Source organism: Peromyscus maniculatus, chromosome 13, assembly GCF_049852395.1.
Source record: "Peromyscus maniculatus bairdii isolate BWxNUB_F1_BW_parent chromosome 13, HU_Pman_BW_mat_3.1, whole genome shotgun sequence".
NCBI lineage: Eukaryota > Metazoa > Chordata > Mammalia > Rodentia > Cricetidae > Peromyscus > Peromyscus maniculatus.
The window spans coordinates 55,869,488-55,888,134 of record NC_134864.1 but is presented as its reverse complement, the minus strand read 5'-3'; the positions used below and the strand labels follow the sequence as shown (position 1 = coordinate 55,888,134).

Below are 18,647 nucleotides of genomic sequence, written 5' to 3'. Positions count from 1 at the left end.
AACAAAAGATCTACCCTCTCCGCAACTGTTTGTATAACATAGTATGGATAGCTGTGGGAACCAAGTTGCATTTATTGGACTTAATCATTTTGCATAACAAACTTTGTAACCTTTGATCGATAATTCCTCATTTTCTCCTTCTCCAACCCCAGGAAATCACTATTTTATCGCCATTCTATTCCCTGCTTCTATTGTACTATTCCAGGTTCTTTGTATAATAGTGTTTGCTCTTCTGGGTCTGGCTTGTTTCGCTTAGCATCATGTGCTATGGCCCATGCATGTTGTCATAAGTGGAAGGATTTTCTTCTTCTTCTTCTTCTTCTTCTTCTTCTTCTTCTTCTTCTTCTTCTTCTTCTTCTTCTTCTTCTTTTTTTAAAAAAAGGAAGAGTCTTCTTATTATTAGTACTTACTCTGGCAGCTCTCAGTTTTTGACAGAGGAAAAACAAAAGGAGGAAGAAGAAAGAGACAGAGAGGGAAGTTTCAGTTGATTGAAGTTGTTCTGAAACAGTAAAGAAAAGGTGGAAAAGTGGGTAGTTTCTGAACTTGGGAGGCAATGGAGCACACAACTTATTTACAATAAGTGATCCGGTCAGTGTTTCTCTCACAGTGGTTTTGTGTCCTTACTCCACCCCCAATATGAGGTCACATTCTGTGCGTGTGTTCTAGGTACACATCTGCTGGTGTGTGTACAAGTGTGTGTGATACATGTGGAGGCCAGAGGTTGACACTGGGTGTCTTGCTCAATTGCTCTTCACCTTGTTTTTGAGACAGAGTCTCTCACTGGACCTGGAACTCAGCAATTCTACTAGGCTGGCTGGCCAATGAGTTCTTGGGATCCTGCTGTGTCTGATACACCTTCCTGCCCCAGTATAGTCGTTACACACCATCACTCCCAGACTTTTCCATGGACGGTAGTGATCAAACCTCAGGTCCTCATGGCAGACACCGACTGAGCCCATTTCCCCAACTCCTGGGATCTTATTTTAGAAATAGCACAAGATCAAGTTCTCTGGTAATAGGATCCTTCAAATCTTCATTATTTATACATTTCTCACACACATCTCAACCATCCTAAAATTTGGAAATCCTGTGCCAGTGTTTATAATACAAACAGCACAAGGCAACATTGTAACCTCCAGGAAATCGGGCAGGACCCAGCTTAGGTGCTAGGTCACTCCTTTCTACCTGCATTCCCTCTGAGTGTCCCTGAGACGTTTTTTGTAGAGGAAGTAAGCAAGCAAGCTTGAGGCTCATGTTTCCTGAGGAAATAAGAGGAAAGGGACAAGGACAAATAGAGCCAGGGAGCATTTCGCCAGGCAGACACAGAATTTGAGACGTTATTAATGCTTAAAATGTGTTCAGAACCTTTTTGATGAATACACACACACACACACACACACACACACACACACACACACACGAGAGAGAGAGAGAGAGAGAGAGAGAGAGAGAGAGAGAGAGAGAGAGAGAGAGAGAGAGATTGAATTGGTGGAACAGCTCAGAATGGAAAAGAGTCCTTAAAAAATAAGCATCACTAACAGATTTCAGTCCGACTTCCAGCTGCTCTCAGCCACTCCCCTCTGGCGCTTGCTCTATGGTGGCGACAGCATCTGTAACAAGACTTGTTGTTTTTGCTAAAGAATCTTTTGCTGACTCTTCTCTTGGGCCCGCAGGCAGTGATGGTAACCGAACCCAGCATGCCACCTGCCGCCTCTGCCTTCATTTCCGTCTGTCTGTCTGTCTGCTTTGCCTCACGCTCCAATGAGATTTTGTGTCGACTCTGCGTGGCAGTGTGAAATCCTTTAGAGTGCTCATCCAAAGCCACTATTCCTCTTCCTCCAGGGCTGAGCACACCAACGTAGCTCAGGTGTTTTTAAGGGTTACCGGGACAGTTCCAAATGTCCCATCCAGACCCCTTGAAGTCTTGTTATTGCCCTATATAACTCCAGAGCCCTGCCGACGGATCACTCAAGATGAGCCGGCCCGACTAAGGAGCAACCACCTCCTGAGCCTGAATCCCAGGGTCACAGGCTTGACAGACAAACCTGTGGCCTCGGTGGAGATTACCCCCCACCCCCGCATCAGCAACTTCCTTGACAGCACAGGGGGAGGTTCCACCGAGGCACAGCTCTGCAATCCCCCTGCCTCTTGCTCTTGCACCATGCCCTCTCTGTAAACCCAAGGGTCTCGTGGCGGTGTTCCAGAAGACAGGGTTATGAGACACTCCATCTCCTGGCTTTGCCCAGTGTCAACCCACTGAAAATGCCGTTCCTTTCCTGCCTTTCCTCATCACTTTTTCCACTTGACCTCCAGGATGAGGTGCTGGGACCTGGTTGGCTGGGGGTCTCCCCAGAGTCAGGCCGCTTGCCTAGGACTCCAGTAGCACACTCAGCCGACAGGAAACAGCCATAGAAGTGCCGCACTCAGGCATGACATGTCTTTCCCAGGGTGGGTGGATCACCTGGCTTTCTGATGATTGTAGAAAACAAGTAAACAGAATGGAAAGGGAGGAAGAGCCTTAAGCAACCCATCTGTCAAACCCAATGGGTAGATCCGGTCTGCAGGTTGACTTCAAGAAATCAACGCTTCTGCGTACAGGAGGGATAATTTCTAATAAACCACTCTCTAAATCTCAGTTTCTCCATCTATGAAAGGAAGGTGATAATGGTAACTACCTTATTAATGGTATTTAAAAGAATTTCCAAATAGCATTCAATTCAGCACGTGACATATGGTAGGTGTCCAGTTACTACTGTTATCATCATTTAAAAATGAAAGCATACTTACCACCAAGGGCATCTGTGAGCTGGTCCAGAGTGGGTTCTGGATGGTTCCTGAGCAGTGTGTACATGGACATCACCATCCCAGGGGTACAGAATCCACACTGGGTGCCATGACACTTGGCAATCCTCTCCTGGAAGCACAAGTTAGAAATGCAAACACTGTACTCTCTTCCAGGCCTACAAAATCAGAGCAGCGTCCCCAGGACATTCTTCTGCTCACTGAATTTAGAGAGGAGCCCCCCACACACACACACACACACACAAGGCCCACATTTCAGGTGGCTCCCTTTGGGCTGGCCAGTCTGACTGCTGAGCTCCATAAGCTGTTCAGCTTGACTTCAGACAGTGGTTCTGAGACTTTGAATGGCCAGGGAGCTTATCAGTTCCACCCCAGCAGCACACCAGATCAAGTGACTTTTAGAGTGTCAAGGTGAGGTAAAATTGTATATCTTTTAAAGACTCCTCAGTGTGCAGTGAGGGTGTGAACCACTGCAGGAGAGGAAGGCCTTGGAAGAAATGACCAAACTATATTCAAGTTGAAAAACATGGAAAAAGCATGATAGAGCACACACTTGAGTATGAACATGGGCATACCACCACCTCTGTCTCTCTCTCTCTGTCTCTCTCTGTCTCTCTCTCTCTCTGTCTCTCTCTCTCTCTGTCTCTCTCTCTCTCTCTCTCTCTCTCTCTCTCTCTCTCTCTCTCTCTCTCTCTCTCTCTCTCTCATGAGTGTTTTGATCTTCCCACAGATGTGTTAATGCTCTACCATGTAGGAGTTTACAAAGCACTGGAACCGAGGATCCAACCAAGACAGAAATCCTGCCTTTATTTCTCCTGTACTTTTTTCTGTCCCCACTGTTTTCTCTTTGGAGACTGACTTCCAAGGGACAAGTACGTTCTGGCGCCGCCTCCCGGCAGCATTGCACCAATGAGAGCTCAGCATTGGTGGGAAATGAAAAGGGCCCCTTGCCTGTGTGGGCTCAAGTCCCATACGTAGGCTCTCCAGGCAGCAACATTCTTTAGCTTAATGGGGTTTGAGAACATTAAACCCCAAATTTTATCACATCTACAGAAGGTGAAGTTTGGCTCTTTTCTATGTGGCTCCTATCTTGTACCCTTTCTGTCCACTCCTCATCCATGGCCCTCAGTCAAGACAAGGAGCAATGGCATGTGTGGGGGCAGGGGTGGGGGTGGGGCGGGGGTGGGGGGGCAATGGCATGTGTGGGGGCAGGGGTGGGGTGGGGCGGGGGTGGGGGGACAATGCATATATGCACTGATATAAGGGGTCTAGTTTTGGGGAACGAGGCTACAGACTCCATGGACAGAGCCTGTCCTCTGACAAGTCCAAGCTCAACACATCTTTTGTGGGGGGTGGGGGGAGGAGCTGATATTTTTAATTCAGTTTTTAAATCAAGTTATTTTTCACTTTCCAACAACAACAACAACCCCAAAATTGTATATGTCGATGCACGTGGCTGGTGTTTCCTTCTGGGTTTGGAAGACGCAAGATGGATGGTACCCTCTAATTGGAACCCAGAGGAATCAGAGCTTTGGTCATGGCAGCATTTCCTTAGGAAAGGGGAGTCCTCTAGTCTTCCAAAAGCACCTTCCCAAGGAGTGAGTTACTCCTACATCCCAGCAGCCCAGCTTTATTCTCAGCTCCCGTGGCTTTGAACTATCATCTGTGACCAAGCAGCAGGGCCCAGACTTCCTGTTCCCAGAGTCCCTTTAGGGGAACAGCGCACCCTCACCTGGACAGGATGAAGTCTGGTGGTGCTGCTGCCTATGCCTTCCACCGTGGTGACTGCCGCTCCGTGCAGAGAGCAGATGGGGGTCAGACAGGCATTGACTGGATGATGCCTTCGGAACGCAAAAGAGAAGCACAGATGACAAATTCCACGACATCCAGTGGAAAGGGGGACCGAACACCCCCCCTCCCCGGGGCACCTCTCCTAGACAGGTCAGGGGTGATGTCCCAGGCTCTGAATCCGTGTTTCATTCTCAGCACATATTCATTTCACAGAAACAGATCTGAGAATCAGAGTGATTTATTCAGGGTCGCAGCTGGACTGCCAGTGGCAGAATTAAAATTAGACCTCAGCATTCCGATTCCTGAAAGCTTCCACCAACTTAATTATTTTCCTTTCAAACCGGGGCTGATGCTCTCTAATCACGCATAACTGGCTATGAACCTAAGGCAGCTTTCACCCTGTGGGGGGAGCTGGGCCGAGGTTGGTTGGGCAGTGAAGTGAGTTTGGTATTGCTCTTCAGAAGAAGAATTAGCGCCAGGTGAAGAGCTCTTCCTCTCCACAGGACCACTGCTAAAAATGCCCACTTCAAAACAACACTTAAAATGTTCTCAGTTACTAACCACAACTACGGGTGGAAAAAGACACAAGAGACAAATATTCAAAGCCCATGATAACCAGCAAAGACTTGAACTAAACAAGGAGAAACACCATTTTGTCAAACAAAACTATATGTTTTCAAAACATTATAATGTCTATATTTAAAAAGGCTTGGGGAAATGGGATTCCTACCACTCATGAGAGTGTAAATGCACTCTCTCGGAGTTCTTCCGGGAGACAGTTGATTTGAAAGACCTAAAAATCACTTTAAAATGAACATTCTTTAACTCTGCAAGTACACCTCTGTCGCTGTGCCATAAGTAAATGGTCATGGACATAAACACTGTCTGTAAGAAAGGTTTATTGATGAATGCTTAAAAATAATTCCCTATTTGGGGGTTTGTTTTGACACTTCAAAACGATGTAACATACAAAGCTATTGCATTGACTTTATTCTTTGAAAGACCTTCATAAAAATTCAACAAAAATTAGGATGTTCAAGCAATATATGAAGTTTGCTTCCATTTGTTAAAAATAAGGGACTGAAGAGATATCACTTATTGATAAGTAAACATAAATACTGGGTGACGAACTATGTGCCAGGCAGAACTGCAGGCATTGGGATTCACCAGCGACCAGAGACAAGTCAACCCCAGCAAAGTGAGCATTCTAGGTGAGGGGAGATAGACAACTCTCAAGTCCATCGAGGTAGTAAGAAGTACTGAAAATAAATGGAGGACACTGTGAATAAATGAATGGGGACTTAAGAATAAGTGAATGGAGAGGACTGCAGATAAATGAATGGGAACTATGAATAGTGAATGGAGGGGAAGAGAATGAACTTGTGTGGGTAATCAGGGAGGAGTAGCACTATTAACGCTTCTGCTAAAATCTAGATGATCTGAAAGAGTTCAACATAAAAGGCAGACAGAGCACATGCGTGGGTCCTGAAGTGTTGAGCTCAGATGTCTACAAAGAAGAGGAGACAAAAGGAAAGTCTGTGAGGGTGAAGCACAGGGAACATGGGAGAAAGTCGGTAGCCAAGGCTAGACCCAGGCAGGTCCCAGGGAAAGCAAGTGACAAGGCTTCCCAGTGAAGGTGAACTTGAACATTGGCCTAAATGTGCCCAACCACAGAGTTTAGAGATAACCAATCATAAGACCATCTTGCTTTAAAATCAGAATAAGCCAGAAAGGCTACAAAATCACATTTAAAAAATTCCTCTCCTCAGGAGCTGATGACAGTGATGGCCGCTGGAGGAAGGCGAGTCAGTTTCCTTCAGGGTGTGGTTCGTGGAGAGCGACCATGCTCCAGTAGATGACCGCACACTCGTGAGTACATGAGCAGCACAGACTGAACTCCGCAGGTTGTGAAAAAAATAAGAGTTGGGAGTGCGGTGTACCCAGAAGGAAGGAGGAGAAGAGGGGGTGAATATGACGGAAATAAACTGTATACATGTATGAAATTCTGAAAAATTCAAAACATTGTATATATGTACATATATTTAAAATGTATACATTGAAAACATTTTATATATAAATGAAGTATATGTGTGTATATATACATATACATATACATATATATAATCTCATACTGAGTGCATGGTGAAGCTTAAAAACCCTACACACTATTAAGTGTCAAATCTTAATAAGAGAGAAGATATATGAATGGTTGTTCTCAGCCCTAAGATTCAGTTGCTGTGTTTCTGAAATGTAAGGAAAATGAAGAGTCCTCCTTGTGCAAGAGTAAGAAGAAACCAGAGTGACTGTCAGGAAACCATTAGTGGTCACACGTGGGCGGATATGATGGGTTAATGCACAAAGCTGGACTCTTCCCCACCAGTGCGCACTGGGTGCTCAGTGGGAGGGGTAGTAGCTCAGAGAGGAGGTGAGGAAGGAGCTGGAGGAGATTCCCCAGGCTCCGAAACCAAGAGGCTCATGATGGGCAGAACTGAGAGGAAACGCTAAGCTTTCATTGAGTAGAATGACAACATTACCCTTTAGGGGCTAAGAACAAGGCAGCATGGAGGCCAACGATCTCCTGAAGCATTGACGGTAAGAGAGGAGACCGGAGACAACTTCCAGAATCCTAAACATCTGGCAGCCAGGCTGGGAAGCAGGCAAAGGTTTCCCAGGTTTCCCAGGGAATGTAAGCACAGCATAGCCCTGGTGCTGCTCAGATCCCAGACCTCATCTGGAGTGTGGGGAATGGGGAGAGCGGTTTAACCAGTGCGTAAGTGGAGTCCCAGAAGAAGAGGGGAGAGAGACTGGAACGGATAAATACGTGAAACAATGATGCGGTGAAGAGAAATACAGTGTGTAAACGAAATAGGAAACCACAGGTGGATTTCAGTAGGAGAGCGATGCCGTATAATTCCTTCTTGAAGCGGAGCTCTCTGGCTTACAGATGGAGGATGCATGTACGGGAGCAAGGAGATGTGAGTAGGCTCTAACTACACATGTGTGGTCATGGCCTTCTCCTCCATTGTCATTTCATAGCAGCCTTCCGTCTGTGGTGGAATACTAGTTGAAGATGTGTGACATTCGTTTAGGCTGTGGAGTATTTGTTTAATGATGCAAAGATGTGTTGTGTTCTTTTATGTTGCATTTGTTTAACTCTGTAAAGCTGTGTTACTTTGCCTGTCTAGTAAAGAGCTGAATGGCCAAGAGCTAGGCAGGAGAGAGGGATATGTGGAGAGAATAAATAGAAGGAGAAATCTAGGCTCCAGAGAAGAGGACAGAGGAGTGAGCAAAGGAGAAGGAGAGGAGGACTCCAGAGGCCAGCCACTCAGCCACACAGCCAGCCACTGAGTAAGAAGGAAAGAAAGAGATATAGAACAAATAAAGGTAAAAAGCCCAGAGGCAGAACATAGTTAAAGAGAAATGGGGTGATTTAAGTTAGAAAAGCTGACTAGAAACAAGCCAAGTTAAGGCCAGGCATTCATAAGTAAGAATAAGTCTCCATGTATTAGTTGGGTGATGGGCCCCAAAGAGTTAAAAAAAAAAAAAAAACCTACAAACTCTTTGCTGGGGGTAATTTTTCAATCTATTCATGTTGTTTATCACTGAATCCTTAGTGCTCAGCATAGTTCTTTCCACACAGTTGATGTTCCATACACATTCACCAACTGAAGGAGGAAAATAAAGTTGAGAACTGCAAAGTTCACTCATAGCTGGACTCCGAGGTGAGGTACCTGATCGTCTTGGTGCTGGGGTTGTATCGTGACACCATCACTGTGCAGGCCCCACAGCCTCCTCCTCCGCAGCCGTACTTTGTCCCCGTGAGTCGGACTGGAGGCAATTGAGTTAAAGAGAACGTTTCTTTCCAGAGCAGCCCTGGCTTAGGCTGTCACACCATCACAGACACGCCCAGGAAAGTTCAATGTGGATTCATTCACCAATGACTGCTACTTAAGTCTTGTAATTTCCGGCTTCCTTTTGTGCGTTGCGGCATGCACCCACCCTTTATATAAAGCCGGAACATAGGCTGCCAAAAATAGGGCCAGACTGAAGAAGAATCTATGCATGTAAGTATTTTGAGAATTTGCAGGTGGGAGTGCACTGTATATTTGCCTTCATCGTTATGTAGGTCTTGGAGGAAATGCACAAAATGTTATATTATAAATACTTTATGAAATATCTGTGTCACACTAGAAACACAGTAAGTTATTTGTCTGCATCTTGTCAGCTGATTCCCTCAAATCTCTTCTATCATCATCATTATCATCATCATCATCATTATATTTTTTGGTGTTTGAGACAGGGTTTCTCTGTGTAACAGCTCTGGCTATCCTTGAACTCACTCTGTAGCCCAGGCTGGCCTTGAACTCACAGAGCTCATCCTGCCTCTGCCACCCAAGTGCAGGGATTAAAGGCGTGCACCCATTTTTCATTTACTCTCAGGAGACTTCGATGTTTTCTTTTTCCAATGGCATAACCGTCAGTCAGTGAAGATGAAGTATACATATTGTCGGTTAATCTAGAGGATGCTTAATGAATGCTTTCAACGTCCTTCTCTTTACTTCCCCTTGCTTGCTTCTCCATCTCATAGCACTCAATTAGTGATAAAGCAGAGGTTAAGAGAACACGCTGACACACTCATTCAAACACACACACTCACATACTCAAATATGCCACTCACACACTCAAATACATCACAAAATTACACTTAACTCTCACACATCCATACACTCATTATTTCCACATATACTCAAACACTCATATACACACACACTCAAACACCCACACATACACACATAAGGACAGTATTTTTCATACAACTCATATACTCTTGTACACATGCATATTCACATATACACATTCACAGACCCTCTCACTAAAATGCTCTCTCTCACACAAACCCAGTCACACATACATATACTCATTTAGGCACACTCATGCACACATACTCATAGGCCTAAATTCACACACTTAAAAACTCTTGCACATTCCCACAAACTCTTATACACAAACACTCTTGCAAACACTTTTGCACACACTCTCAGAGGCTCGCCAATACACACACACACACACACACACACACACACACACACACGAGAGAGAGAGAGAGAGAGAGAGAGAGAGAGAGAGAGAGAGAGAGAGAGAGAGGCTCATACACATACCTAGCACATTCTGGCATACATTCACACTCATTCACATTTACGTGCATGCACACATTCACACACTCACTCTCACTCAAACACACACTCTCACACAGTCACACACAAAACACTTACAGATAGATCCCTTCATGCACACAACACTCACAGACATACATAAACATCTTACATCTCAAACACGTACACCAAGACTCACACTTGTCCACACACTTACATCCCTCACAAATTCACACACAAGAACATATACACATACACTCAAGACATGCTATAGACTTCCAGATACATGCACTCACAATTTCACACACATATGCTCTCACAGATTCCCACTCCCACAAACTCTCACACACAAACACAGACTCTCACAGGCTCATAGACTGAACATGCGCGCGCACACACACACACTCACAGCACACAGCAAAGGATACGGTTCTTCCTCAGGTATGGTAGCAGCATCATTTCGGGATCCACATGTTTTTCTACCACCTGTGCAAGAGAAACATAGTCATGCACACACGGACAAGAGCTGGTGTGATGTTATGTTCACACTGGTAGGACCCTGCTGGTTCCAGAGAAATGCATCTGTGATGTGCAAGCATCAGCATCAAAATAAAAGTATCAATCTCCATCCCTGACTGTTCCTGGTCCGGAATCATCACTGTTCCCTAAGACTGTGGCTGTTTCTACTCACAGGAACACTAGTGACTCTGTCCAGCTTCCCCTAGAAGGACACTGGGAGAGAACAGAGCGGGGGGGGGGGGGGGGGTGTTGGGGGGATTGGGGAGGAAGAGAAACAGAACAGACAGAGGAGCTGCTGGCCGAGCAGGGTGTCTGAAAGATGGATGCAGCTAACTTAAAAGACATGTTTGCCAAGTAGACCATAACCAGTCATGTCCCCACATACCCAAACCAAAGCAGCAAATGCATGTGCCGAGTCAGGCAAGGCTCTGCAGCTAGGCACACTTAAGCAACTGGGCTGACAGAGTCAGGGGCAGGAACTGAAACATGGTGGATGGTCCTGGTTCCCTGGAATCCTGCTTTCGCTATTTTGATTAAAATTTTAAAAATTAATGTTTTAGGCATGCATGTGTTGCACAGACATATGTGTAAGCAAAGCACCCATACACATAAAATAAAATTTGAATTGAATGTTTTAAGTTAGCACATAAAGTAATGGGTTCGTGGCATTTTTACTTTGTTGTTGTTCATTTCCTCCCCACTGAGGTTCCCCAGCTGGTTCCCTCGTCTGTTTTCATGTCCCGTGCATTTGAGGTTCCTTTGGCGTTCACGGAACAGACAGAAGCATGGCTTGCTTCATCTATATATAAACCTTAACCATCTTTCTCCACGTTGAGGTACTTTGTCCCTCTGGGAAGGAAGGCAGAGAAGGCACGCGTCCAGAGCTGACTCCTCCCCTGCAACTTTATCCAGGCCCTCGCAGGACAAAGCAAATCTGTTTGAGGAAGGTGCAATACGGGAGAGGATGCGGCATGCGAGCATGCGCACGTGTGTACACACACACACACACACACACACACACACACACACACACACACACACATGTACACCTTCCATAGGATAAGTCTGGCTCTCAAACCAACTTCAAGTTAATTCATTGAGTTTCCTCTCTCCCTCTTTTCCCCAGCCAGCTCACAGCCTGACTCTCTGCCAGGACATCTAAGGTTTGAAACCTGGGTTATTTCTAACTTTTTCTTTCTTTCCACCCACGGCAATCCGTGTCACCAAGTTCTGCTCCTTGAGTGTCTGAAGATGCTTCTCCGCTATGCTGCCACCGCCAGCATGGGCCGTTATCATCCGGAGCCCGCACAATTATAACGGCTGTCTCCTAGGTCTCTCTGCTTCTACTCTGCCACCCACAAGCCTTGCCTGCACGAGAGACCCCCTGAAAACACTGGTCTGATCGTCCTGTGCACCGGCCATGCCATGTAAGGAATTCCTGAACCTGCCAGACACTTGTTATGACCCTCTCTTCCACCCTGGACTCAAACTTTCTTGGAGAGGAACCAATTTCCGTGAATTAATACCCGAGTCCCTGTTTTGAGAACTTCAAACTCCTGGCAGCGCGTCTTCCATCAACATCCCCTGCACACTGACTTCCGCCACTTGAACTCAGGCAGTGCGTGGACGCTTAACTTTCATTGTGTTTGCATTCGGCCTAACTCTCGTGCAGAGCAAAAAGCCACAGCCAAAGGCCTGCCGTGCAAGTCACCAGAGCACCCTGAAGGGGTTCCAGGAGTCCTCGCAAAGGCAGATCTGAGTCCCAGAAGTCTGGCTTTTCACGGGGCCCTTCTTGCCAATGGCTTCTCATGCTTCTCCGAACAGCCCCTCACTTGCTGATCAGTGTTGAAATACACGCTTCACTAGAATTGGGAGGGGCAAGATTGGGAGGGAAAAGCTGACACGATGTTTGTTTGTTTTTTGTGGGGTCGGGGGATCATTTCAAAAACTTAACCAGTATTTCTAGAGTCTGCTAACTAAACCTTCCTTGGCTTCCTGAGGGCCAGCCAGGGCCAGCCAGGGCTCTGTTTGTCCACAGCCAGGGGCAGGGGCCACAGGTGGATCCAAACGGAGGAGCCCCGCCACTGAGAACCACCCCGGGAAAACGCTATCAGTTTATACTGAGAACACTCTGAGCAAGCAAGGTCATTGCCCAGACCTCGGCTTTAAATGATGCCCAGGGGCTTCGCTGTGCAGGAGCAACAGGCTTGGCTTGGAACAGCCAGCAAGGTCTTCAGAGCCGCAGCACACACACAAATAAAACAAAACAGAACCCCACAGCCAGCAGGGAGCCTGGTTCTGGCAAGCTCTGCTGTGCCAGGAAGTTGCTTTGACTTCACGAAGTCACAACTTCATCTGAGAAATGACGGGGTAGCTTGAATCAGTGCACCACTGGGGTCCCGTCACTCCTGGGTACTGCTCACCCTAGACAAGCTGAGAACTGAGGCTGTCTATTCAAATGTGCTGGAAGATGTTATTAGCCGGGGCTTTGAGGGTGGGAAGGTCTGGATTCACGGTGCTGGATGGGTTAAAAACAGAGCTCTTTCCCTTGCTGTTTGAGGAGGGGTGGGCTTGCATATCCCATTAGGATGGGAAGGCCAGGGAATGGGGATGTTGGGAAGGGAGGGGGACCCTGGAATTCAGGCAATTCTAAAACTCGCCCTTAGTCTCCTACGCGCAGGTAGTGACGCACGACATCCCATGTCAAGGTCTCGGGGAAAGCGGGGTGCAGGATCGGAAGGGGCCAGGGACTGATGCAGGGGGCAGCCCGCGGGCGCTCACCTTCCGGCCATTCACGAAGAAGAGCAGTTGCGGGGGATCCATGATGCCTGAGGTCCCTAGCAGGTCCTGAGCAGAGCCAGCCCCTGAGGAGAATAAATTGCCTGAGGCAGCGGGGAGGGGCTTGCCTGGGCCTCAGGCCTCCGCCCGCCCAGAAACTTCTGGAAGAACCAGTGCCACCCAGTTCCTAACAGGAAAACTGTCCAGACACCTGTCCACTGTGCCAAGCGGGAGGCGCACCACAATCTTTTGGCATCGGTGGGATGGCTCAGGAGGTCCCAGGTCATTGCTTTGGTAGCTAACTGGTGCCAATGCTTACTCATTCGAATTGGCTTCCAGTTCGTTTGGACCCTCTCCGCTTGTTCAGGGGGAGGTCAGGCTGCCTGGACTGCTGAGTCACGTCCCGAGAGTCCTGTGCCCTTAGGAGCAAATAACCATGCTTATTTACTTGGGAAATACCTACATACTTGAAACCTGCGCTCAGAAAGCAACTTTTTGGCTCTCTTTTTATATTATAAAACTTGGCAAATCTCGAATGAGATCAAACTAATTTTCAGACCTCGTTTCACTTGGTATGCCTTCCTAGATTATATTGTTCATGCAAACACATTATTCCCGAAACACACACACACACACACAACCTTTGTAAAACAGGCTGGCCTCAGATCTCCTCCTGCCTCTGCCTCCTGAGTGCTGGGCTACACATTTTCTTTGTGAAAACTGGCCAAGTTTGTTCGTCGGAGAGAATAACCCACATCTCCACAACTCCAGGAGCTTGAGTGGTAAGTGGTTAACATTTCCTGCCTTCCTGGGTGTCTCCAAGCAAATTTCATATGCAGCGTTTTACCCCTAAATGTGTCAGTAGACACAAAGCATATGCACACACACTTTCCTTCCCTTCCCCACCCCTCCCCTCCCCTCCCCTCCCCTTTCCTTCCTTAAAGGTGTGTGCCACCATATCTGGCATACCTTTTTTTTTTGGGCGGGGGGATACTTTGTTTGACATGGGCTGGGGAGATGGCTCAGAGGTTAAGGGCTTCCAGAAGCCTGGGACTAGAACAAACCTGTTTTCTTTATAAACTATCCAGTGTTGGGCTTTCTGTCACAGCAATAGTGAACAGAGCTAGAATCAATTGTACCATTTCCCTGACACCAACAATCTTGATTGCAAAAACTTAAAGTAGAGGCTGGAGAGATGGCTCAGTGGTTAAGAGCACTTGTTACTCTAAGAGGACTGGGGTTCAATTCCCAAGCCCCACAGTCATCCTTAACTCCAGTTCCAGGGAAGCTGATTTCCTTCTTCTGATGTCTCACACACACACACACACACACACACCACTCATACTCTTAAAATAAATATTAAAAAAACAAGCTATTTGCTTTATTTTGTCCATAGATCTATTTAAAAACAAGAACATCAGTATTACAGTACCAATAAAACCCGTGGGCATTCAAGTCTTCCTACCCATGCAGCACATTCTGCTGAAGATGCAAACTGAAAATCTTTCCTATGCCAGTTATCCCTTTCTCGGTCACCAACTTAGTGAAAAGGAACTTTCAGTTCAAGGGGTTTTCAAATAACCTGCCGTCCAGTGGCAATTGTTCAGATTTTTTGTTGTGGTGGTGGTGGTGGTGCGCAATGGTTTTGCTGCTCATTTGCTATTACAAACCATGGCACCCTGACATTTGTCTAAGAGAACTTTTGATAGTTTCCCAAAAGTGGGATCGTAGAAACAAATAGTAGATGGATATGCAAATTTTCTAGATATTGTCAAAATCTTTCCTATGGGCTTTTATTATTTTGCTTGCTTCCAGCAATGTGCAAGAACCAAATGTGCTAGCCGAGGGAAGGGGCTGGGTTACTAAAACCTAGGTATCTGGGAAAGCTCAGAGGGACACCACGGCTCAGTCTTTGTCAGTATCTCTGGAGGGGTATTTCAGAGGGGTGTGAGGAGGAGTCTTGTGAAGAGGCCGGCCATGGCCTCTGATGGAGGTGCACCACTCCAGACTGGGCCATTGGGCTGATTCCGGGAGTGCTGAAGCAAGCTGGCAACTGGACCAACGGGCACTGTTGTGCAACATGCCATCACCAGGGTGAAGCCGGCAAACGGTGTCCGCTTTTAGGAAGGAGCAAGTGACATCCCTTCGCCCTTTGTTCTGTTTTCTCCTTTGGTGACCCCTGTAAAATGAGGTCAGCTAGCAAAGAACAGAAATGTTTAGTCCTGATGTCATAAGCGAAGTGTAAAGTTAAGAGTGGAGATGATGGCTGGCATGTATTAAAAAGTGGAGTTTGGATTTCAAGTGGCTCCCGCTCGTAACTTCCAGCCGCTGGGAGTGTTTGAAGCCAGCAAAACCCAAGGCTTCAGTGTCAACGAATGCACGGGTGTTTTCATCATGTCAATGATGGTCCTAGACCACCGTGCTGTCGCGGCTATCCTTCACTCCAGCGGGCTCCACGCCAGCTGACCAGTGTCGTCACACCGAGGAACCAGAGAGCCGGGCTCGTGCGCTAGCCTTGGAGCTTTTTGGTTTTGTTTTTTGTTTTTAAAGATTTATTTATTATGTATACAGTGTTCTGCCTGCAGTAAAGAAGAGGGCACAGATCTCACTACAGATGGTTGTCAGCCACCCTGTGGGTGCTGGGAATTGAACTCAGGACCTCTGGAAGAGCAGCCAGTGCTCTTAACCTCTGAGCCATCTCTCCAGCCTGTCTTGGGAGTGTGTGTGTGTGAGGAGTCCTCTAAATTCCACTCTTTCTGTGTCTTGCCTCAGAGATGTGTGGGAGCTTCCTAGAGTCACTTCTGTGGTACTCCAGGCGCTGCCCCCCACACACACACACCTTCTCATTCTTTAGACTACAGCAAACAGTAATTATGAATTTTATCTCTTGGTTGGATGCTAATCAAATTTCAGTGCCAAGCAGCATTGGACAAAGTCAGTACCAACTGAGATTTAAAACAAAACAACAACAACAAAAAAAAAACCCACTCAAATACTAACAGTTTATGCTGCAATGTGATCCTAAATGGGCTTTCCAGGTGTGACCCCACCACTTTCTCAGGAGAAGCATTCTCACGGAAACTGGGAACAAGACGAAGATGCCATTTTTACCACTGGCAAACATTTTAAGGAAACAGACATGTGGTTTAGATAAGAAAAGTAATCAAGGAAAATAAAAACTCTTCAGTTTCAGTTGCTTTAACTTCAACACTCATTAACTTTGGAGATCATACGCTTGAGTAATACTAGCTTAGCTGTAGATGAAGGTGCCTAAAGTTTTAAAACTGTATCTGTTATTTCTCCCTGTTTTCCAAGAAAAGATGCCATTGTTAATGGCTAACTATTCCTAAGAAAAGGATCTCAAGTTCACTAATCAGTAACTTTTCTCTAGGTTTAAACAGGTGCATGTTACCTAGTCTTCAGATAATCAAACAAAGGGCCAAGCACTTGCCAGTCTTGTTACCCCAGGTGGATTAATGGTTAACTTGCAATGAAGTGTTTACCTGGAATCATTTGACTAGGAGTGCTCCCCATAGGCTTACGTTCTCAGTATTTGGCTCCCTACAGCTTGCGGCACAAGTAGGATTATCCCTTAAAATTATAAGAAAGGAATTGAAATGTGCCTGGAAATGGGCTGGAGAGACGGATCAGTTCATGCTCTTACAGAGACCGTAGTTCAGTTCCTAGCACCCATGGCAGATGGCTCACAGCCTCTTAGCCTAGCTCCAGGGGATCCAGTGCACTCTTGTGGATTCCTCGGGCTCCTGCACTCACTTGTGCATATATATACCCACATGATTCAGAGAAGAGAGAAGGCAGGCCATTAAGTAAGCCCGGCCATCCTTACCAATACTCTGATCCCAGCGGACCTGACCCACAGGGGCTTCACACTTGCAGCCCCAGTGTTCAAGCTGTCCAGAAGCACAGAGTAAGACTGTCTCAGAAACCTAAGGTGGGGGGGGGGCACTCTGCTCCGTCCCCATCACTTTCCGCAGGCGTCTTCCCCCAGAACATTGAGTGGTTCTTCTCACTTCTTGCATAGTTTTTTTCAGCAATCTGAGTAATATCAGCATCCTAGCTAGGCTGGATCTGGGTTACCTAATCAGGCATTTGTGAGGCTGAAGATGGGAGGCAGCCAGCGTTCCTGCTGGGCCTGAGGTGGTCACAGCAGCTGAGGGAGAGGGGAATTCAATGTCCACGGAGGCTGCAAGAGGCTAGAAGGGGCAGGGATTCTGACTGGATGGACACACTGCGATTTGCCTTAGGTACCCACCCTATGCATACAGCCTTCCCTCCTTGGAGTGCTCCCTGTCCCCTCAGAACAGTGCTCCTTACATCTCAGCTTTTTTTGTCTCCAGTCCACACATACCGAGTTTCTGCTGTTTTTTTTTTCCCCCCACAAAGCAAGCAGCTTTTATTGCAGTATTATAAGGATTCTGTCTATTTTGGCAATAGTTTACAATATACTTGGCTGGAAGGAGAAGGTTGGGAACTAAAAAGGAACATTCCAGTGGACTGAGTTATCAGGGTCCTCTCCCACCCCATCTTGGCTGGATCAACTGATTCCTCTGTAGGTCCTATGGAATGGGGTATTGATCTGTTGAATGGATGGCTGCTCCAGGGAAAACAGGCTTGCTTGTCTGACTGACCTCCAATTCCTTTACAGAGTGTTGTGGCTATCACACACTTCGTATTTTTGTTTATATGGTTGATACTAAGAAAACAGACATGTAAAGATAGGACCGGCCTCCTGCACAAGAAGCCAGTGGCCTGGTATAGAGACAGGCCCACCACTGGCCATGTGATTCAGAAGGAGATGTCCAAGGTTAGAAGTATGCACCAGGTACTCAGGAGGGATGGACAGGGTGGCACCTGGCACACAGGAAGCACTCCTTAGAAACAGTCGGGGAGAATGAACTGTGGGGTTTGGGGGTTCAGCTGCTGAAGTCTCCCAGGGAAGGTCCTCCTGAGCAAGGTTCTGCTTCTGACCCACGGTGGCGTGAGGGGCCACTCACGCTTTCTGCTCCAGTTCAAGTCTCCCATGGGCTGAAGTCTCCGGGGTCTACAGTTGGAGCCAGGGGAGGCCAGCTTTGTTGTTTCTTAGCGGTATTTTCTGACCAGGTTGAGGTTGTTAGAAAACTCTCTTCCAGCAAGGAGGAAGTATTTTGAACTGGACTCATGAATGTACAGGATGAGTCCAATTGAGAGAAGTGTCAGATCCTGAAACATCTGTATTCCAGAGGTCCCAGGCACGGTGGGAGCCGAAAATGCCAGTTCCCGCTCACTTGTGTCCTTGCCCCCAGCCTCTGTCCTAGCATCTCCTCTCCTTTTATGTGGAGCCACTCAAGGGTCACACCGGCAATGCCGAGGCTTCGGTGAGAAGACCAGGGCTGTTGGTGTTCTGTTTTGCTAGGGTCTGTCGAAGAAAAGGGGTCATTCCAAGATGAATTTGGGGCTTAGTGAACGCAGCAGGGTGAGCCAGCTTCTGGAGAACCGATTGCCCGATGCTTCGCAGAGCCTTCTCATAGTTACGCAACTTTCACCTTGGGCAAGCAATTCGTGCCTATCAAAACCTCTTATCTAGAGTTGTTTGCCTAAGCGATT

The 18,647-nt window shown here is 46.9% G+C and overlaps 1 protein-coding gene across 2 annotated transcripts in view; it reads right to left on the bottom strand.

Annotated features, from left to right (window-relative positions):
• The window catches only part of LOC121826506 (aldehyde oxidase 1-like), a 62,584-nt gene extending 49,455 nt beyond the window's left edge, over positions 1–13,129 (bottom strand). Inside the window, exons 1-5 of one of the 2 annotated variants that reach the window (XM_076550489.1) lie at positions 13,047–13,129; positions 10,175–10,232; positions 8,325–8,421; positions 4,535–4,643; positions 2,788–2,914 (exon numbers count right to left, since the gene is read on the bottom strand). In XM_076550489.1, coding sequence (XP_076406604.1) covers positions 2,788–2,914; positions 4,535–4,643; positions 8,325–8,421; positions 10,175–10,232; positions 13,047–13,088 — 433 coding nt within the window. In that variant the 5' untranslated portion in view covers positions 13,089–13,129. Of the gene's footprint in view, positions 1–2,787; positions 2,915–4,534; positions 4,644–8,324; positions 8,422–10,174; positions 10,233–11,791; positions 12,084–13,046 lie in introns of those variants that run through there. The other variant, XM_076550490.1, reaches the window with a different exon arrangement.
• Between the last annotated feature and the right edge of the window lie 5,518 nt (positions 13,130–18,647).